The 23646-nt window shown below is 39.7% G+C and overlaps 1 protein-coding gene across 1 annotated transcript; it reads left to right on the forward strand.

The window, feature by feature from the left end:
• The first annotated feature begins 13584 nt into the window (after positions 1 to 13584).
• Positions 13585 to 22469, forward strand: LOC308402663 (cytochrome c oxidase subunit NDUFA4). The gene is made up of 4 exons (XM_080891653.1): positions 13585 to 13744; positions 16899 to 16984; positions 19337 to 19400; positions 22323 to 22469. The coding sequence occupies exons 1-4, from the start codon at positions 13703 to 13705 to the stop codon at positions 22377 to 22379; spliced, it is 249 nt and encodes an 82-aa protein (XP_080747779.1). The 5' UTR covers positions 13585 to 13702; the 3' UTR covers positions 22380 to 22469.
• The last annotated feature ends 1177 nt before the right edge of the window (positions 22470 to 23646 follow it).

Consider the following 23646-nt stretch of genomic DNA (forward strand, 5'->3'; position numbering starts at 1 on the left):
TGTCTGCCAGGAAACCAAGCAATTTAAATAACCTTTATCAATTCTGCGAGGAAGAGCGGTCAAATATCCACAACCTTGTGTGGCTTTAATATGTATGCTGTATAATCATTCAACTCTGGAAAAATAACAGTTCAAATATAAATCATTAAACGCACTGTAAACGATGCACACTAGGTCCGACCACATCTAAGCGCTTTTCAGGACTCGTTAACACTTTACTTTATCAAGGTTGCTGTTCACAACAATACTCACGACTGCAGCTTTCCAGCTCACAGCCACCCATGCACCACCACCACGAAGACCCGATGACCCAGTTCACTGGTTTTAAGCTGGTGAGGCGTGATTGGGGATGCCACTCAGGTGCAGATGCCGCTTGGGTGCATCCGCCTACCCCGCAGCCACGCCGCAGACCACACCCCGGCACAAGCACCAAATTACAATGACATCCATCAGTCATGACTGTTTACTTCGGAATATGACACACACACACACACACACACACACACACACACACACACACACACACACACACACACACACACACACACACACACACACCTGTAAACATTAAGTAAAAGTGCTGATTAGGAATAAAATATTATATTTTTTAAATGTTGTCACTATGTTACTATACTTGACGCATGCTCAATATTCCAGGTAAATTAATCCCAGAATGTCGATTCTGTTCATCTGGATGTGGGATTGGGAGAAATGTTTCGTCCCTCATCAGCTCAGGTCAGGTGACTTCTTCAGTCTTAGCTGACTGCAGGTTTCCCCAACCTTATAAACAGGATACTTTTATAATGACTGAAAATGGCACCACTGACTAACAATGAGCTGTGAGTTTTCTTTTAATGATCGTGAAATTAATGTCCAAGAAAAAAAAAAACATGCAGTCAGAACAGAATCAGCCTTTTGAAATATGCTGTTACTACTTGTGGACCCATGGACAGTTGGCATTTCACTGTGGAATTTAAAGGCGTCAACAGGACAACTTCACCAATCAATAACATGCAAATCAATGTATAACTTTTATGTAATGTGTTTTTTGTTTGATATTCTGTCTCTCTACATTACAATGAAACTACCATAAAAACGAGACATTGCTCACTTACAAAGAAATGAACAAACTTACAAATTTACAGGGGGTCAATTATTTTCCCCCTTGTAGCAATGTTTTGTGTTGGGCCTGTAATCATTAAAAATGTTTAATGATTTATAATTACTATTTTTTATTTTTACATTTCTAATTTTCCCCCAGAAGTTCCAAATTAAAAGAAGAAAACTAATAACATATAAGAAAGTGTCCATTCCATTTGGCTATTATATAAACTATTAATTCATTTGATTTATCTATATTATAATACATATCGTTATTGGGATTTGAACCTTTGATTGCAAGCCATAGCTCTATACGCTTCTCTGCTTGGCAATCCCACGACTGACCTCTGGTGGCAGTGCTGTGCACGACAAATTCTGTTGGCTCCTGTACTTTGATCTAAGGCGAGGGGTTGTATATTTTTAATGGTATTGAAAATAATTGTTTTTTCAATTAACCTCAACTACGCTTTTTGGGGTGGTTGTAACTCATGAGGTAGAGCAGGTCATCTGCTAATCAGAGGGTTGGTGTTTGATAAACGTGTGAGGTGCAAATATTAAGTGGCATGGACATTTCTCATACACTCAAGTACAAGTAACTCAAAATTGCATTTTAATTTATCCTGCATGCATTTATCCTAAGCAAAGAAGAGAAGATGAACCAATATAAAGAAAATACCGTTAGATGCCACTTTAGAAGAATGGACATAAAAGCAATGCTGATAACAACAACAAAGAAAAATAATCTGAGGTGTGCTTTCCATCAAACACTGATGTATGGCAGATCTCCGGGTGACCGGTTGTTGATGAGGAAAGAAACAAAGTTGCTTTGTCATACAAAGAAATATTAACTACAAGTAAACACGGGACAAGAAGACATTGATTTTACAATTCAAGCTTCAATCAAAGAGAATTATGGATGGCAATACTACTGTGATTTTCCTGTGCTGCTCATTAAACTTAACATCCATAGTGTACGTCTCCCTTCAGGGGATGTAGGAAAAGGATTTACTAGGTAGGTTAAATACAGTTCAATACTTCAGAAGTGAAGTCACATGACTGGGTAGACAGAGAGTGGGAGAAAGGAAGAGGAAGTAGGACAGTCAGAAAGGGAGAAAAGAAAGGAGGATTCACATAAATACAAGGACAGAGAGGAAGAGAGAGAAAGAAACTCCTTTATTATAGCCTCAACAGATAAACTATGCATCAAAGTGTAGCGTTTATTGAAAAACCATTTTTATGTGTGCTTTGAGGGCATGAAAATGAGAGCCCTATGGTTCAAACACATCAATACAACCCTGCAGAAGCCGATGTATTTTCCCCCCCTTTTTCCTTTTTTTTCCCGCTTTTGCTTTTCCCCAAGATTCCCAATCAGATCTTGTGGCTCCCTGCAGGCTTTTATGCCAGCCACAAATGGTGTGACTGCCAGACTGACAAACATGCAATCAGTCAGAGTGGAGAAGGAAAAAAAAAAATCCAGCCTCTCTCTCACCCAGCCTCCTATCACAAAGGCACTTTTAATAAGCCCCATGAAAAAGAGCAAGTAATCCTTTGTAATGATTTCATTAAATGCCCTCATCACACCTGGAGATAATTCCATTATGATTGTGGCAATAAAATTAGGTTTTCATCAAGACCTGCAGACAGAAGGAGGGAAAGCTATTATTCCTCTCATATTCATATATGACGTTGCCTCTAATATTATGATATTAGGCTATTTGGCAGAATTTATGACGCTTCAGTCAATCCATAATGCTAGTGGAGAGTTTTCCCCTCTGACAAAAACTAGACACACTAAAAGTGCTTTATGTTGAATCTGCAGTAGAGGAAAAAAGAAAAAAAACTAAAGTCTTATCAATCACATGAAATAGAGAAACTGCTGCATTTGTTGGTACTGCATATTTTCAACATTTTGAGAATATTTGGCAGTAAAGTCACATATCATTTCTTTTGCTTTTTCCTCCTTGTTCACCTCTGATTCAGGTGTTTTTGCCTTAACACCCTCAAAATAAGAGTTAAACACATGCTGTTGATGAAACTGCAAGCTAAAGCAAAATTTATCAAAATAAATGTTACAAACATCTTCTCTTTGGAAGTGTAAATGGAACAAGGGAAGTGAGGACACATCTGACACTTTTTCCTTCCTTTCGTTCATCGCCACATTATTGTGGTGGAGGGGTTTGTACGCCTGAGTGATCCCAGCAGCTATGTTGTCCAGGGCATTAGCCCCGGTAGGGTCTCCCATTGCAAAGTGTTTCCTGGTGAGGGGCTAGACAAAGTGGGATTCAGAAGACTCCAGTAAAGAAGAGACCAAAGAGCTGTGTTACCTGTCTGATTTCAGGGCTTTTGTTGGATCAATCCTGGCAGACGAAACTGGTTCTTTAGGCTTTGAATGTCACCTTTTTTGTTGGGGAAGGAGCCTGAAGAGCAAGTGCATACATAGATATAGTCCGATTCACCTTAACATACAGCTCAACCACTCTCCTGGAAAGAGGCTGGAGTGTATCCCACATTGTAGATACCCTAAGTAAAAGGAATAGATGGGTATATTTGTATCACCCTTGCTCTGTGTCTGTAGTTTGGGGCACAAACAAGTACCTCATCTACCCGCGCTTGTTCTGCTGGCACCAATCTGCTTCCATAAGGTGCCTGTTGTGGCAGCAACCCAAGACCCAAATGATGGACACAAGATGTGAAGGAAGCCATTAGGCTAAGGAAGTAATCTTACCAGGTACTGGCAGTAATTGAAGCAAAGACTCAGGTAAAGGTGGAGTTCAGCTTTCAGTTAGCCTTGAAGTGATTTTGGCAAACTGTCAGGTGACTCATAAGGAGCAGTCCTTCCTGCCCACACGCTATAAAGTGGGGAGTGAATGCTGCTGACCTCCACAGAAGACATAGTTAGGGGGGAAACCCAGTGACACTCTCTGACACCCTGCCTATCTGCCCTATCACTGTGGCAGAGTGATAAAGGTGGTTTAAAAGAAAAAAGGTAAGACCCCTGGGGTGGATGCCCCACCTTTGCCAAAGCTCTGAAAGCTGTGTTGCTGTTTTGTTTGACATGCCTCAGTAGCATTGTGTGGAAGGGGCAGTGAACTCCCCCTTTTCTTTTAGAAGGTCCAGAAGGCTGTCGATTGTTCTTACACAAGCTGTAAATGTTATTATGTCATCTAAATAGAAATAACACGCAACCCCCCCTATTAGAAATGTGCGATTTATTTATTTGTTATATTTTTAAATTCTTAAACACTTGATCTGTTTTTTGAGTGAGCAGAAAATCAGCATCACGAGGTGTGCACACACCAGAGCTTTTATAATCTGAGATATGAGCCGACATTCAGAGGTCTGGAGCCAGGTCAGTCCTGTGCAGGTAGAATAATTAGTCTTTTTTATTTTTTAAAAAAAAATTGCTTTAAGAGCAGGATTTGTAAGCTACATAAAGATAATTAATTCAGATATGCTTTATGCAGCAGTTTCGTCTCCTAATTAATTAACTGCAAATAATAAGTTAATGATCAAGGCAATATTAAATAAATTCTACTGCTTAGAAGTATCAGACACATTAATGTTAATAAAATGAACAGTATGCAGGTATTTCAAATGCATTTTTTGGATGGATTTGGATAAACATCTAAAATCAAGAGTAAGAAAGCAAAGAAAAAGGGAGGGGGGGGGGGGGGGGAAGTTATTCCAAAGTGTACCAAACAGGACTTCACCATTGCCAATATTCTGTCAGCTGGCTGTGGGGAGGTAGAGTATAGTACAGTATGGGGTCTCTGCAGAACTATTATTATTACAAGGATTTTGGTACAGCAAAGAAAACGTGACAGAGGAGAAACAGTGAGGATACTGTGTGCTGTGTGGAGGAATGGGAAGCTATGTGTTTTTGGCATTCATGTCACAGCCCTTTTGAAAAATGCATCAAAGCAATTGCAGAACTCGAGGGACTCAGTTTGGGCACACAAAGTCGTGACCACCATCCAAACCTCAGTGGTAAGGATGGGGGGAGGAGGAGAGGGGTGCTGCTTATGGTTGAGGGTTTAAAATTCCTGCCGCTTAATATTAAAAACGAGCTCTCCACCATACCATGGCAACACAAATTCCCGTAATTTCTGTGGATGTGCCTCTTAAGTTCCAAGATGTGTGTACGTGTGTGCATGCACATGCCTGCTGTGCTATACAGTGTACTGAAACAATTTGTCAGTGGCAGTGGCTTGTATATTTTATGCCTCCTGAAAAACTTGGAAACAGATTGTGTTGTTTTTCATGCTTACATTCACACATGGCTATTAGCCGAAATGCCTTCTGCTTTAAGAAGAACTCTCTCTTCCACCTTCTGCTCGGAGAAATCACAAATAACGATGGCCCCAGTCTAACTATGACTTTCTTACATGTGCACTGACTGTTAGAAATTGAAATGAGATCACTCGCAGATGGATAATTCCCTGCAGATGTCGTACTCCCCACTTATCTTCTGCTTTGCAATTCTTGGCCAAGACTAAAAAGAAAAATAAGTTCATCTCTCTGTATGGTTAAAAAGAAGCAAAGATCATGCTGTTATAGTTACAGCTTCCATAAAAGTCATAAGTTGGATTTCAGTCAACATGTGGAGATAGGTCACATGTTAAAGTGACTGGAACTGAAGCCTCACTGGTTTCTTATCAATGCTGGTGTTTATCCCAAAAGATTATGATTTTTTTTTTAGATGCAAAAAAAAAAAAAGAATTTTTTTTTGCTTCTGGCTTTATTGGACAATAAGTGTAGATGGACAAGAAAGCATTTCGAGAGTTGAGAAAGTCGAAGATCCACTCTCTCTGGGTCGGTGCTCGAGCCTGGACCGGTGCATTCTTGCCATACAGCACACAGCCACCGCCTCACCCACTGCACTAAACCAGCACCCCAGAACAGACTGTCATTTGTCCAACAGTCAAAACTCTGAGCTGCTGATTAACTTCCCCTCAATTAATCCAAAATTTGCTCGTATTTCAGATGCAAAGTCAATTAACAGAATCCTGTTGTGTCCTGAATGTTTTGACATTCCTGTACTGTAATCGTTTTATTAACTGCTGACCAGTAAGTCCATAACAAAATTTTAATTACTGATACATACTATCCCAAAAGTATAATATCCCAACCTGAGACAAACAGCAGTGATATGAACTGGGTTAAGCCTCAGTCACAAAGACCTATAGACTGGTCAACGATTGCCTGGCAACCACAGGTCATTTGGGAAAACTGTGTTTTCTCTGACTGGTTGTAAAGAGGTTTTGATAATGGCAAGGTGAAAAAAAAAAAGGTGTTGCACCAAACAGTTTGCATGGACGACATGCAAATAAAGGTGACTGTGGTAACCCAGTAACCTAGTTTTTTGGAGCAGCATTGTATGCCTCTTTGTGACCAGTGTCATACTAGCAGCTGCCTGTAACCTCCCACAACCACTCTGAAACCAGTTGCAGAATGCACATTTTTCCCCGGGATGCCAAATGACTGCTGACCGCCACCTGTTCAAACTATCATGGAGTTAGAAACACCGTAGTTCATTGCAGCACTAAAACAGAGAGACTAATTAACCCTCAAATTCACTCTAAAATTTATACATATGATTAATTTTGAATTACTGAATAACTAACTTAACAACATAGCTAGGCTCCAGCCCCCCAACCCCCGATCCCAAATTGGATAAGCAGAAGAGAAATGATGGATTTGGATAGTGGAAAGAAACAGGAGTACCAGACAATTATAGAGCAGCAGAGTCCAAACACAGTCCTAAACACTGCACCAAAGAAGAGTAAGAAAAACTACAAAATGCAGACATGCGTCCAGGTTGAACTCAAGCCGCCATCACCACACCCTCCACCTCTGTTGGAAGTCTTAGCTGTTTGGCTCTGTTCTTTATGTTTACCTTTGTTTTCTTGATAATCCCACTGCAGAAACTCACAGTACTCCAACATGTTAATCTGCCACGGGGAGCTTTACACATCCATTGGTGTGCAGTATGCAGAGCTGCAGATGCACCTGTCAGGATCTGAATGTCAGTGACTTCTTACTGAACCTGAATAAAACAGAAAAAGCAAACAAAAATAATGTTAATCAAAAACAGTTTTGTGTTTTTAGAAAATATATTCAGTTGCCTGTGTTTGACATAACCAAGCTACTTTTTCAGCGTAGTAGATCCTCAAAGCCAACAAATATAGATTTTACAGGTTTTTCTGAAAGACACCCCCCCTCCCCCCCGACAAAGAAACTGTAATCCTTAGCCCCCATAAGAAGTAATATTTGATGTGCATATTATGTTTTATCTAAGCACACAGGATTAGGTGCATGATTCTGACAGCCAAACATTCTTGGTTGATATCCAATTTAATTTCCCCAGATATGACACCGGAACATAAAGCATCTTACGGTGCACCATGTCTTTGTGTTGTTGTAGTGTGGAAAAGAACAGAAATTCTCTTTTGGGTTTCACACAACTATGTGACACTGCACCATGCTGAAAATCTAAAGTGTCAGGAATATTTACCCTTAGAAATTACAGCAGGAAAAAGTCACTGTTAATTACAATTATTCATGAGAGAGCTTTAAGGGGAAAAGAGTTGCAAAATGAAACTAGAAAGCTAAGATTATTATCACAGAGTACATTCAATGTAAATTATATGCATTAGAGAAGAGCGTCTGCCTCACTTTCCTATGTGTAAAATTCAATAGCGGCATTGCAGTACTAGAAATGGGTCAAATTTTTAAATAAACAGTGTCACAGTCAATCTCTGTTCAATAATGTGCTACAATCACAGGAAAGGAATCACTAACACAGCCATCTATTATTCGGACACTATCCTGCAGGGATCACATGTACGGGTCGCCACTTATTTGTACATGTTCAGGCTTATAGTTTGGAAAAGGCTCGCGCGTTCCCTGAACGTGTCACACTTGTGACTCATGACTGCCCTCTACACTCAGAAATGAAAGGAAAACATGTTGAAAATTTATAGGGGTTCTGAGTGTGTGCCAGGTCACCAGGTGGATTTCGAGCATGCGTCAAGTTACATGACCTTACTGCAGTATGGTGTGTATTTCTCCAAGTGTGTTTGTTTGTGAGAGGAAGAGGTGGAGAGAGCAAAGCACTGAGAAAAGTAGTGAGTTTCCAAATGTATTAAATCATGTGTAAAATGATGGGACAATTTATTACATGACAAACTTTCTTTTTTATTTGTTTTTGACATTGTAGATGTTCCACTTCAAATTTGAACAGATGCATGGCTTCATTTTTGCTCCAGGTTCATATCTAACCAGACTGATTGCACATATATACTTGTTTTAATATACATGATTCACATACATACACGGCTCGACGACAACATTATAACCATCTGGTTAATGTTGAGTAGGACCCCTTTACTCCAAAGAAGCTTAGTGTGGTGTTTTTGGTTAATCCTTTAGGCCATGGGAGTTTGTAGGCTGGGTCAGTGTCTTGGACTTTTTGCTTGGGTTCCTCCAACCATACCTAAGCTGATTGTGCGATACGGTGCAAGGCATTATCTCGCTGGGGGATTATCTGCAGTTACTGTCAGTGTGCAGCTATGCCGAAGTTTGGCGGTTTGTGGAAATGATTCATGTTTTTCACTTAACCTGTCAGTGTTTTTAATGTCGTGGCCAGCCAGACAGTGTATATCTATATCTACTGCACATACTGCACAAAAGACAGTCTAACATCTATCTCACCACACATGGAGGAGTGGCACCTTGTGATTTGAGTGTAGTGGGTGGGTAGCCTGTAGATTTGCATCTCGGGCCTCAGTCACATGAGCAAGAACAATCAGCACCAATCTGGCAACCGCCAATCATGAGGAAAAAAAAAAAAAAAGCACATTCCCTGACTGATAGGGATGAGATTCTTGGAGATCACAGTCCATTGCCAGGTTGCAAAGAGCGTACTGTGTTCGCCTTGCTATGGTCGCTTGGAGATTTCTCATTTAAAAAACAAACAAACAAAAAAACGTTTGCTTTCAAAGAAAAAGTTCCAACTTTCGCTTTGAAGGTAAAATTCTCCATTTCCAGTTTGTGTTGCACTTTTCACAGTCCCTACAGCTCAGTTGCTGCAGAAAAGTTGGACTCTTCCATGGAAAATACACAGGAGCTTCCATCGTCTTTCAGCAACCATTTGCCAACTGGTCAAGAAATACATATTTTTCCCTCATGATGATTGGTTGCCACATGATTACCCATACCTCTAGTCCTCTATGACTGGGACTTTAACCTTTTATTTTTGCAACAAATAGACAGCAGATGTTATGAAGAACTTTATGGATATGTGCCAGTATTTTTCTCTACAAAAATAAATTTTTCTTTTTGCCATTTTTCTAGAAATACAGACACAAGATTCACATCCAGCATTGTGCAGGGTCAAAACTGGAGTCAGACCCATCCCACTGTATCCATTCTTACAAAGAAAATCTCATTAAAAGCCAGCCTTTCTCTTAGCTACATATCACCAGTGAGAAACATTTGGATATTGCAGTCTGCCTCTTATTATAAACACTCGGCTTGCAATCTGTTAGGGGGAACAATGGAAGAGACTGATAAGGGAGGGGGAGTATGTATTGACTTTTTCTCTCACCTCTTTCGTCTTAATGCATCTCATTTCCCCCCCCAACCTCTTTTTGTTCAACACCTTTCCTTCCCCATCAACCTTCATCAATCTCTCTATCCTTGCTGGGTGAAAAATTGCACCCATTACCTTTGTCATGTGGTATACAGAAATAGCATTCTTTTCCACTGACAAGCATCAGGTAAAACAACTTAGGGTGACTCACAAGACTCCAGGACGAAAGCACAAGAGCATAAATCAATCCCAGATATTTCACAACTTTGATGCAGTAAACATGTTAAAAGTTCAGGAAATGGGGGCAAATTATGCAGCGTCCAAGCCGAGCCGTGACACCTGGTATGGCAACAGCACCGCCTACAACTGCAAAGCTCTCCAGCGAGTAGTGCGGTGCTCTGAACGGATAATTGGAGGTGAGCTTCCCTCCCTCCAAGACATCTACAGGAAGCGGTGCCTGAGGAAAGCGGGGAGGATCATCAAGGACTCCAGTCACCCCAGCCATAAACTGTTCAGACTGCTTCCATCAGGAAGGAGGTTCTGCAGCATCCGGTCCCGTACCAGCAGACTGAGAGACAGCTTTTTCCATCAGGCCATCAGACTGCTGAACACGTCATAGACACCTCAGCTTCACTACTGGAACTTCAACATTATGCACTCCACACTGTATATAAATGCCACTGTTTTGCACATATTCAACTCTGTATATTTTATATATTTTATTATTATTATTATTATTATTATTATTATTTTATTTTTTTACTATTTAATTTGTAAAAATGTGTACACACACACACACACACACACACACACACACACACGTAGGAAAATATTTAGTATACACATCCAGAAATGCATACACTATTATATATTGTACATATATTTATTAGTTTCAGGTTGGCCATTCTTGTATTTTGCTCGTTTGTGTTGTTGTGTTTGCACATCTCTGTTGCTTGTGGGGCTCGCACACAAGAATTTCACTCGCATGTGCTGTGCCAGTGTGCCTGCACATGTGATGTGACAATAAAAAGTGATTTGATTTGGATGGAAGGATCTGTTATCCTTGTTTCTTTTAGATGCACTGATACAGAATTTCAGGACGAATTAAAACTATAATAACAACATCTGTATTCTTCCTCCAACCAGGTTCCAACTCTCATTCTGTTCTTGAGTTAATGAATAATGAACAGAAAAATGTTTTTGAATAGTGTGTTACAGTGTTCTTGACCTTTAACCACCAAATTATCATCAGGCCAGCCTTGGGTCCAAGTGGATGTTTGTCTCAAACATAATATAAATAAGAAAGAAAATCAGGATGGCTTTGAGGTCTCAGTTACCCTGACCCATGTCCACCACAAATCTACATTTGAAGAAATTCCCCTCAAGATAAATCACATTCACATAGATGAATGGGTGAAAAGACAGGTGAACAACCCTGTGGCTGGTGAAGTACGGCAGCTATAATATTTATCCTATAGGTTAATTAAAAGAGTTTTCCAATGCTCAGAAAACCTTCAATGCTGCAAGCATTCAGCTAATTCTGAGACAAAGGGCCCATCGAGCTCAATTTGAGTACTTGGACTTGAGTAAGAAAAATAAATAAATAATGGGGTGGTTTCCCAGACTGGTGTTAAATCAGAAGCCACTTAAACCAGCTTTCTTAGTTGTGGCTTGAAGTAGTATCATAAGAGGGCTGGACCAGTAAAGCTGCCCTTTCTGTCAGTATAAAGACATTTAACTAAACATTTAATTCCTGAGATATTTTAATATCAGAAAAAGAAGAAAAAAAGAATTTAAACAGAAAGTCTCAGTTTCTCTACAATGCAGGCCGATTCCGGCCCCCAGGCCTTATGTTTGACATCCGTTACCTAGACTTAACCTAGTCCTGGATTATTTAAACAGATTTCCTGAAGACAAATTGGAGCTACTCCAGGACTAAATTAAACCTCCAGGAGTTAAGTTTAATTTTAGATTAACGTCATTTGTCAAAGAAGATCAATGAGTTACTTGCACTATATTAATGACGATCAGTGAGCATCACCAGCCAGACAAATTCTTCCTGACATTTTTATGCAATTTGATTAAATGAGTTCTTATTCGTTAAAGATGCTGCATTGTCATTATCACAACAGCTGTTTTACCGTCAGCAGTGTGGATGCCAAGCTCCCGCGGCAGCAGTCTGATAATCCAGATGTATTAATGAGTTGCATACAGAGATGATTTTGTAGAATTAGTTAAAAGTAGAACATATTTCATATCAGATGACACAGGAGCAACTGAAAGTTTGCATTTTCTTTTTCTATTTTCAAAGTTGAAAGTTTTCATATACTTAGTGTAAGTGCGTATGATGCCTGATCTGATCATCATCGTCATCATCTGTTATGTTCTTCAAGGCTGCTGATTCTCTTTCCTTATTTGTAGGTCCTTCATCAGTTTTAGACTGTTCATGAATCAGCAGCAGTTTTTTTTTAATTCATTGTTATATTCTTCCTCAACATATGTGCAGGACCTCTACTATCATGCCATCTCAGCGATTTCACAAAAAAGTAACAAGATGAAGCCAACAAATGTTACCTGAAATCAATGAATTCTTCCCATAGATTCTATAGATTTCTACAGTTTTTTCAGAGCAGAGCTTATCCGGTGCCATCGTTTTCATTGCCTTTACTGTTCCAAACGGTTTTAAGCTTTTAGAGTGTAACTCTGTCCAACCTCAGTCCAGCTCATTCAGATTAGCACAGGTGGTTTTAAGTCCAAGACTCCGTAGTCCAGGTTTTAGTAATCAGCAATTAACCTGTGTTTGGGAAAGCTACCTTTTAGGCCTGAATGAACTAATGTGTATCCAGGCCTACTGTTAACATCTGAACAAAAACTCATGCTTGTCCTTTCAATTCTGTGTTGACCAGAAATACTATTTCAAAATAAATCATCTGGCAATTATGAATGTTTCTATCAAATTTCACCGAAATCAAAAAATTAATTATCCGGACATCTCAAACCAACCTCATGAGGGTGGTCTAAGTTAGAACTGATATAAAACAGTGCTGAGATGCTTCTTTATGTAGCATAGTGGTAGATCCACTGACCAACATATTAGTCTGGCATTACAATAATGACACTAATGTGGCTTAAAATGCAACCACTTTGCTGTATCGCATGATAAATAGCACCTTAAGTAGGTAATTGCAATGACCTGTACATTTTGCAGTGCACAGCATTTTGATGTTAATTAAATTAGGTCGGAAAATGCTGTTAAGAAACCTGTAAGGTCTGCAAGTGCTGCATCGCCGACTAATCAATTGCCATTATCATGTCCGGGACAAAGGTCTCGACCCGAGGGACGTGTTGGATTTTGCCGTTTCTCTCCTCTTCGCACAGAACAAGGTGCTCTGCAAAAGCAGCACAATTTTATGGCCACCGAGGGATGATTTTACAGTTTAAGAGTAACGGCTACCCATAAAAATAGTGGCTCATCGTTTCAGAAATGACAATACATTGTGAAACTAGCCAGCACAATGGCTGTATTGTTGGTGTGCTGTCTAAACATGAATCTATTATAGCAACACTACTGCTGCACCTTCAGGAGGAAATGTCTGGGTAAATGTCTCTATCTGTTGCATCAAAAAAAAAAAAGTGTTCAGAATCTGCAGTTTTGTTGTTGTACAACAAAACACTTTAGGACACAGAGTACTCAGTGAGCCTCAGTGGAAACATACAGTGTCCTCAACAGATGTCATTATGTGGATTAGGACTGTCTCTCCCGCTCTGCTCCCCTCCTCCCACTCGCCTCTGACCCTCTCATTTATCCAACACGAGGGCGGGTGGGGGGGTGGAGAGACGGGATAGACTGGCAACAGGTTTCGCCACACTGGCCAACATACTGTACTTAAGCTAGCAAGCACCTCTTTGTAATAATCTGCAGAGATAGAGAGTCTCTTATATGGATATCTTCATCAGCCTTTAACTGTCTTTTTTTTTGGTGGATTTGTTTGTGGAAGACTTATAAAGATGATTAAAACCATGTTTCAACATGCGAAGAAACATCCAGGGGTAGGTTCCGTCATTCATTTATCTTTTATATAGTCAGAGATTTATAAACAAGGCCTAAACAGCTGACTGTAATTTTAGACTGGTGTTTGCTAACAGTTGCACTTCTAAACTGCAAGTCACTGAAAAAGAGACACAAAACTGAAAACATGACAGTGAAGAATGATAGAAGATGATACATTTGAAGCCAACCGTGTAAATGGCATGAATAATGTGCAACACTGCCTCGACGCCGCTGAGAGCAATGTGTTACTGTGCAGCTTAAAGCGTGGCACTAGAATACCAATTTGCAACTACAACTTATGTCTTAAAAATGCAGTAAAATACTGTCTACAAGACATACTAATGTTATTAATTAGTAACTGAGTCCCTTTCAATTTCACAATGACAGCTCAGAGATTACAGAAAGCTTCAGAAAACTAATAAGTGGACCTTAAAGTCTGGATTCTTTTGTTACAACAATTATAACTCCTTTCCTGATCAACTTGTTTGAAACAAGTACTGTGGCAGTGTATAATTACGCTGGCATCTTAATTTGCTTTACCAACATAATAAAATGAAAGCAGAAGAAAGACACAGAAGCTGTCTTTTTTTCTGCTTCAAAGCTGTGCTGGGCTGACCCAAATTTGAGGATTGACGTTGTTGGCTTGGCAGTGCACCAGAAAAGTAATAAGGGCAGCGTCAGTATCGAACCCCAGCGAGCATAAAACATTTCCTATATCGGTCAGGCTGATGGTGGAAGGTGAAACCCTCTGCTGCGTGGCTCGACATGAAGAGATCAGCACCCGGGGATTGGACAGCTCCCGGCACACGACAGTCTTCATTATTTTCTTGGTGTTTGTTTGAGTGTCAGCGATAAAAGCTGACCTGCTTTGTTTGTGTTTATATGTGCTGCCGCTTCAGTGATGATCTAAGCGAGGCATCTGCAGTAAGATACAGTGTGTGTGCAGCGCACAGCGTGAACCTTTTTTCAAGGTTATGCCAAGTTCATCGAGATCTTACTTGGAGAAAAAGCAAACAAAAAACATCCAGCGTGGGCACACTGTGCAGTACACGAGTAAGACAACATGTGCTAGATACACAAGGAAAAAGTCTGTTTTAGTTGATGAAAACTGACTACAATCCTACTGACGCTCAGTTGTGATTAAAAAAAACAAAACTGGAAATACTCACTGGTTTCAGCTCGTTAGCTTACAAATGCAAATCAGCATCTTTAGGTTTCAGGCTATTGATGATCAAACAAGAAATATGGAGATAATTAAGATGAAACACATTTGACAACGTGTTGACAAGGATAATAAAGAAAGGTGAGAAATCATTTAATCTTAATTGATAACGCATGCAGACGACTAGTTTCATGTTAGTGCATAATTTCTTAATTATTATGATATTTGGTTAATTGGCACCTTGGATTCTGGGTGATATTTAACATGAATTAAGACAAAATATTAATAACACAAGCAGGAAAATAATCTGCAGATTACCATTTGTATTAACTAACTGCTGGCTGCAAAACTATTCAAACTTCATTTTGACACATGGACATGAGGACCAAAAGTCTATAAAATGCTCTGAATGAAAACGAGAGCGTAGCCACGGTGATGTCACTCCTGATTTTGAATGACACCAATACTGTTAAACTATAAAGGCAGCTTATGTAGGGGAGAGCAGTGTGTCGTGATTTATGAGAGGAATCATCATCAATTTGCAAATGCTGAACACACTTTAATGACCACTAAATCACTGTGAATTTTGCTTTCCGCAATAATTAGTTGATACAACAAAACACATCTTTCAGCTTTTCAAACTTTTTTTTGGGAGACCTGTAATTTTAATGTGGCTGTCTTCTGTTCTTTAAATGTTCTATAGGCTGTAAACAAAATAGGCGTGACAGTCAACACAAAATATATTTTTTGTGACATTTTTCATAGTGCATAGGTATAGTTTTTCCATTTCAAAAAGATTTATTTCTTACAGTTCTGTGAGATACATACTGGACTTGCAGGATAGAAAGAAAGTATCAATATGATACCAGCTGCCGGCTTTGGTATCAATTCTACTGATATTTGGATTTAAAACTTAAAACTAGTACCTGAAACCATGAAAGTCTTTACTGAGATCACAAATCGAGTCAGCACTGGATTCGTTTTCTCAGACTTTTATACAACGGCACTTCATTTTGAAACCAGAACTGTCAAATCCTGCTAACTAAAGCCCTTTTAAAGGAACTTCTGCAATAACTTCCCAAGTCTATCTATCATATAGTCTATGCTTTAAAGTAGAAAATATCAAAGTTTTATCATCACCAGACTTTCTCCTAATCAACAACAAGGCAAGTGGCAACGCAATCAGACAGAAGACAGATGTCGAGATACAGCTGAGCAGAGACATCCTTCAGTTCAACCTGATCAAACTGTCATCTCTCTACAGCTTGACTAGATCTGTGTGGGCTGCGAACAGCTGTTCGCCAGTGGTGTGCCTCTCCCTCTCCATCTTGTATACACAGTATCACACAGTAATATTAGGAAAGTTATGCCTATGTAGTGCTGATAAATAGATGCGCCATGGTGAAGGGATTGTCACACCTAAGCTTTGGGTGTTTAGGATGACATCACATTTCCTCCCCCTTCCCCTTAATGTACTTTTTAAAATGTTTAAATCCCATCATCATCACCTCTCAGGATATCAGATAAATGTGTCTGCATAAACACATTCATGACTGTGCGTCTGAGAGCACCCACTGGGTGTGTAAGCTCATTTTTGTGCACATTTGTGTGAGTGTATGCGTTAGGTGTGCCTCCGCCTCAGTGTGTGTTTGTGTTTCTGTCACTCACTGTGACAGGTATAGCGTTATAGGAGGAGAGGCTGGCACACAGAGACGCGGCAGCTCTCTCTTCCACTGCGTCCTTGCCCGTTCAACCCAGGCTGACAGTGAGCTGCCTCACACATGGCCTGGGTCTCATGCATATGGAGGAGGGCAGGGAGAGGGAAAACAGGAATAACAACTACCAGTATATGTGTGTGTATTTCACACGGGCGTATGTTCATGGTACATATCACAGCCAACCAACTTGATGGAATGTGTTTGTTTACCACCTTCTGTCTCTGTGCTCTGGGACTAATGCAACCCTCCTCTCCTCTACTGTCCTTTCCTCAGTTAATCCCTCAATTTTTCTTCATGACTCTGGGCATCACAGGGGCCTCTCTCTACCTGATCCGTCTGGCAAGAGGGCCGCATGTCACGTAAGTTTTCATATTGTTTGTCTGCACACCGTAGGATTCTTCCACTTTGCTATTGCTAGTGTGAGTTTACAGGTTTTGAAACGTTGGCTGATTAAAGCTTGATATCAAACTGCCTGGACGGTTTGGTTTCAATAGCTGGTCCCAGTTTTGATCTGGGTCTCTGCTGACATGACATACTCTATTTTAAAACATAAAATCAGAAAGATTTGGAGTCAGCAAGTGGATGGAATACATAAAACGCTATCACCTCTGAACCCCAATGTCACTTGTATAGATGTGTTAATTTCTAAAGTAAAAAGAACCAAATGTAACCCCTGCTTCTCTTTAAATGTTAATTCGCTACTACTTTCTGCTGCTGAACTCTCTTAAAGTCATTATGGATTTGGTAAGACCCCTAAAAAGTTCGAGAATAATTCAGTCAGCTAAGTATTCAAAAATTGGTAAAAATTGTGGCGATAACAACAAAGAAGTTCTTAACCACCAAGGATCTGAAAATTAGGTCCAAATTACTGCGACATAGTCAGACAGTCAGAGTCCATCTTCTACCAAAGCCAATGTTCCATATCACAATTTGAAATAAAGTGATAAAAGATCAGAAACAACATTTTTTCAGTTTTCAGTTTTACTTGTCATATGCAAGTTAGCACAGGGTCAACATCGCAATGAAATGTATTTGACGAGCAGAAGACAGTCACTCAGCAGAATGGTACAGTAGAAGAAAAAAACCAGGTACCATCTTTGCCCATGCTTCTCCAAATTTCATGACAATCAATTCAGTAGCTGAAATTTACTCCCGTCTCAGCTACTTGTTGAAGCCAAACTACGATTGACAATGTCTTCATGCTTTTAATTTTCACAGTCCAAAATCTGATAAATCCCACATGATCATTACAAAAATCAGTGTCTGAAGGGTAGACAAATAAAACAAATAATTTGTGTCACAGAGGAAACACTCCACAGCTGGAAGGAATAGTGGATTAAAATACCAGGATCAGAGTCATCTTCAAGCCTGATGAAGGACACAAGCCATCTGTTGGTCAAGTAAAACAGTTGTTCTACATACGACCAGTGTTGTTGGAGTTTTGACTTTTCCAACTAGTCACCATCAGCTTGCAACCATTGGAGAGCTGGTCAAACTTGGAATTACTTTGGTTTTAACAACTATGAAACCTGTAGGCCAACAGACCTAAAGAGCCCCTCCTCATGCAGCCTCTAAATTAACAAAGTTCAAAGACCAGAGTTCTTATTCTTTCACTTAGTCACAGCCACAAAAGACCCAAATTCAACTCTAACTGCCCAGTTCCTTCTAACATGAGTCTTAGACAATTAAAGTTCATGACACAACATGGCCTATTAAACAAAACAGAAGTTCTCACTTCAGCATCATTAAAATCCAGCCACACATGTTTAAACATGCTATCCATGCAAGTTTAAAGTATCTTAGAACTTGAAGTGATTGAACAAAATTGTCTGAAATTACCTTAATCAAGACTACAAACTCTCTCAGCCGAATACAAAGGAGCATTTGCTAAAAAGCAAGTTCTTAAGCAGCGACTTTGTATGGTTAATGCCTATTTGCTGGATGGCTTGTGTTTATTTCCAACTTTAAAAACCAAAAGGATATTTTGCCGAGTGGTGCTGAAAACACAGAACTGTAAGTATGCACTGATTTCAATACGAGTATCAAAACAAGGCGTAAACACTAAGAATAAGACAATTTAATCAGGTAGCAGCATTAAACTGTCATGTTTTAGAACTGCACTAACCGCACTGAACTCGGTGACCGCTCACATACAGTAAATGTTCACTGCTCGTGTCCTACTTTGAGCTACACAAACCCACTTGTTCTGAGGGTCAGCCATAAAGCCTGACCTCATCACCAGCTGCAGACACTACTGTTGGTGGTAATGGAAAGCGAGGAGGGGAGATATGCTTTCTCTGCCATCGGTCTCTCTGTCTCTTTGTTTGTGCTTTGGCGGTGTGACGTGTTGCCGGAGGGGAGGAGGAGGAGGGATGGACAGTCACAGAGGAGTGCTGTGAAATCCAGACTTTGGTTAATGAACAGAGGAGAACTGCCAAGTCACTGGGATGAGTTCACCTTATCTCATAATCACTCTCTCTTCTCCCCCCAACTTCTGTCTCCATTCGGCATCCACATATTTATCTTCTTTTGTCTCCGTCCTTCTGTTGCTCTGTCTTTCTTTCCCTTGTTATTTGTTGCATCGTGGTCTGTTACCCTTGTTTAAGTCTTTTTCTCTTTACCTGCCTTGCTTTATGCTTATGTTCTGTCTTTTTTCTCCTTTGTCCTGCTCCTCTTTATCCTGCATGCCATGAATCTCTGCACATTTGCAGCCTCTGGGATAAGAACAACAACCCGGAGCCCTGGAGCAAGCTCGACCCAACCTACCAATACAAGGTGACTATAATCCCATCACACACCAAGACCACATTTGCACCAATCTAGACAAGAATGGCATTGTTTCACTCATTCACTGAAAATCTCACATTTATCATCAGCTTAAAAATGACCAAAATAGATTCTGACAAATCAGTTCTGGCAAAATGTCAAATACATGACGCTGCTTCCTGGCTTTCTTCCCATCTGCTCAAACAAAGGAATACAAAGTGTCTCTCAAAAACAAATTAAAGCAGATGGAACCAGGAGCTTTTAGTGGTTGGTAATAATTTGCCTTACCTCTGAACAAGGCCAGAGCTCCAAACAAACTAAAGAAAATATAAACAAAACTGACCCAAAATAAAGCAGAAAAACAGCCACTTGACAGGACCCACTAAAGAACATTTGGATGATATTTTTCAGAGAAAAAGAGTGTTTTCTTGGGGCTTGAAGGCTGCGTTGCACGCTAGTGGAATGAAAGTCCCTGCAGACAAAAGGTCAGGACATGGCATGTTTAATTCTCGATAGGAAGGCAAAGGTCTCGCATCGAAATTCTACTGAAGTCCAAACAATGATCATAATGAGGAGGGTGAAGTGAGAAGGGATGAGGGGGGAGGTGAGGGTTTTAGTGGCAGACCAATCAAGAAAAATACATGTGGAGAAAATAATCACTGCCAGTGATTTCACGGCTGGAGGTCTGAGAAGCGTGCAGGACACACACATGCACTCGCACAGTATTTATTATCCATGGCATATGCAAACTAAGGGTCGACCGATTAGTTTTATCAGGGCCAACGCCAGTAGCAGTTAATAATCCAGAGAATGATAACTGATATTTGGAATTTAAATCAATTTGCAGTGAATGAACATTTCGGTGTTCGGTGAACAACACAAAATTTTATTGGTATTTACAGTAAAAACTGCAAACTTTTTTATTCTGGACGAAGTTGTTAAGAATGGATTATGTTGCCAAAACTGTTTATTTTATCTGAGGAAAAGGTCTCGCTGCAAAGTCTATTTTATAGTTTTCTTATACTACATTAGCCACGTTTGCCAGATCATGCAGAGACAAAAAGGCTGTGCAGGATGTGTATGAGCAAAGAAAGATAGTGGTGAGATATGTGGTAGTGACAGATGGCTTCACATCAGGAATTAGGGGGTGGGATTACATCAGGTACTGGCTCTTAGCTAATTTTTGTTTGCAGTGGTGATGGACAGGTTGACAGATGAGGTCAGGTCAGAGTTCCCATGAACTATGATGTTTACAGATGACCTCATGATTGTAGTGAGGGTAGGGAGCAGCTGGAAGAGAGTCTGGAGACATGAAGGTATGCGCTGGAAACAAGAGGAATTAAAGTCAGAAGATGCAAGATAGAATATGTGTGAGAATGAGAAGGAAACAGGTGTAACACTGAAAATGCAAGGAGCAGAGGTAGTGAAGGTGCATGAGTTTAAATACCTGTGGTCAACCATCCAAAGCAAAAGACAGCAGATGAGAGGTGAAGAAGAGAGTGCAGATGGGGTGGAGTGGGTGAAGAAGAGCATAAGGCTGGGATTTGGTACAGAAGGACAGCAGAAGTGAAAGGCAAGGTTTGGCGATGGAGATGGAGGAACTAACAAAGAGACAGGAGACCAAACTGGAGATGGGAGGTTTGACAAGATTAGGTGTGAGCACATCAGAAGGACAGGATGAGTGGTTTGGAGACAAAAATTACAGAGGCAAGGCTGAGATGGTTTGATCATGCGGAGCGGTGATGGTGGGTATATTAGACAAAGGATACTGAAGACGGAGCTTCGAGTCAGGAGAAAAAGAAAGACCACAGAGAAGATTGAAGATCCATGGATGTAATGAAGAGCAGAGGATTGGTGTGACAGAGGAGGATGCTAAAGATGTTGTGAGATGGAGGCAGATGCTTCACTGTAGCAAACCCTAAAGGAAGCAGTCGAAAGTAGAAGAAAAATCCAAGCAACAATGACAGCGTTGGGGTGCATGTAGCCCATGAACGAAAGTCAAGGGAGTTTCACACCCTTAATTTAAAAAATAAAAAATAAAAACAAAACAAACATATCCGCTTCTGATCACTCACCAGAACTGCTTCACAGAGCTTATCTTGCATAGTTCCCATTTCTGTATAGCTGTATATCTCAGATTTCTGTAAAGTTATTTATTTATAAATACAGAATATTTATTTCATATTCTGTATAGTTTTTCATATTTATATCCTGTTCATAGCCTGTACATAGCTTGTACTCACTACAGCCTGTACATACTTATAGTTATAGAATATTCACAACATACCTCATACCGTGTATATTATAACATAATAGACCCATTTCTGTAATATACTTACATAACTATATTATTGCTAATATATATTGTAATATATCTATATCACTAAAGCACTTCTGGATGGATGCAAACTGCATTTCGTTGCCCTGTACCTGTGCATGTGCAATGACAATAAAGTTGAATTCTATTCTATTCTATTCTATTCTATTCTATTATCTGTGACGTAACCTGCAGTGCTCATTGGTTACACAGCACTCTGATTGGACAGTGGAATGGAGAGACATGTTTCTCAAGAGCACAGATTGGCTGTGATATACCCACCTCTCAAAGAACCATGCCTTTAAGTTGATTTACTTTATGTGGAACTCGGCCTCAAAACTTAAAGAAAAATGATTTGGCCAGGGCAATAATCTGCCAACCCCTACAGCAAACTGTTGTCCTAAAAGCATCAGTGGGATGAAAATATAAGAAAAAAAAATAGACAGAGGTCACAGTACATGGTAGTGTTTGTTTATACTAGAGGGTGAGAAGTTCTAGGCTTTTTTTGGTTTTTATATTCCCCTCTGTTTTTGTAAAATGCTATCCTAAAGACGACACTGATGAATTTAATTTAAGCAAAACAGATTTAAATGTATTCCTCCTTCCTTCCGCAGTTTGTGGCCATCAACACAGACTACAAGAACCTGAAAAAAGAGGGACCTGACTTCTAAAAGGTCCTCCAGGCAACTCCAGGGGCACCAAGTTTAGCAGGACCTCCTGCTGTTATCTCACTGATGTGAAACTTCTTTCTGATGCTCTCTAATATACACTGTGAACAAAAATAAATAAAGATCACATGAGACAGATGACTGGATTTTTAGTGTTGTCATAAAAAGTGTTGGTTTATCCAACTGACATACACAGCATTAAAAAAAAAATCTTTCAGTGGACTCTAAATATAAACATTAAGTTTTTTATTCTTAAACGGCTTAAATAATAAGCACGAATCAATCTGTGATAGTTTTATCATTTTTCTTTCTTGTAAGGGCACTTTAACTAGGAGGTCAAAGGTCAGGGTCTTACTCTGAAATTCATCTCTGAGGCTGGAAGTGATCCAGCCTATTTTCTCAAAGCTGCACATATCACACATTTGCAATGTTGATATGTGCAGCTTCATGACTTCTCACCCTACTCTGCATTACAACATAAACATGCTTGAGACATAAACAATTAAGCAAGTGTGTGTTTCATGCCTTCTAACCTTTCTAACACACTAACTTAATGATGTGATATAAAGTAAAGTAACATAATGCCAAGCTGTTATCTTCTTTTTTACCAAGTGCTTTGCATCATGCTTATTGTGTTTATGCAGATGTATTTCACATCATGAAATGGAATAACACACCAAAAAACACAGGATCAGCAACTTCCTACTACTTAAAACACACACACGCAAATAACAATAGGGAGCTTCTGTCAAACAAAGACCTTATGATGGCAACAAGAATTATTTATAATAATAATAAAAATAATAATAATAAACAGATGAGCAATTTACACTTTATTATGCACCAGGGTTTCATAGATGAGAAACAATGGAGCCAAAAGTAGATGGAAAAAACAAGAAACAGTGGACATGAGCGCCCTAAACCTGCATTCTTTCTAGTGGCCAGCAGGAGGAGAGGTCCGGGGTTAGTTATTTAGTTATTAAGCAGAAGATTTTAAGAACAGCATCCGCATATAGGAAAATTTTAACACAGAATTCCACTCACGCTGTTGGTGTTAATTAAACGGTTTGTAAAATTGTTACATACACTATAAGCTTCTAATATTTGTAGCTGACTTTTCTATTGAACTTTTTCATATTCTATAAAAACAAAAAAACAAAAAAACAACAACCTCCAGACAAAAAAGAATATTAGGCTCATCACTTCACAAATCTGCGGCTGATTGGATATGTAAGCCACACATGGACACATGCTGAGAAATGAACTTGCA

Source organism: Rhamphochromis sp. 'chilingali' (genome assembly GCF_963969265.1).
Source record: "Rhamphochromis sp. 'chilingali' genome assembly, chromosome: 9".
NCBI lineage: Eukaryota > Metazoa > Chordata > Actinopteri > Cichliformes > Cichlidae > Rhamphochromis > Rhamphochromis sp. 'chilingali'.

Coding starts and splice junctions, on each gene's coding strand:
- LOC308402663 (XM_080891653.1), top strand. CDS start 13,703: ATGATTAAAACCATGTTTCAACATGCGAAGAAACATCCAGGG. Junction 13,745..16,898: donor ATGCGAAGAAACATCCAGGG/GTAGGTTCCGTC, acceptor TCCTTTCCTCAG/TTAATCCCTCAATTTTTCTT. Junction 16,985..19,336: donor GCAAGAGGGCCGCATGTCAC/GTAAGTTTTCAT, acceptor GCACATTTGCAG/CCTCTGGGATAAGAACAACA.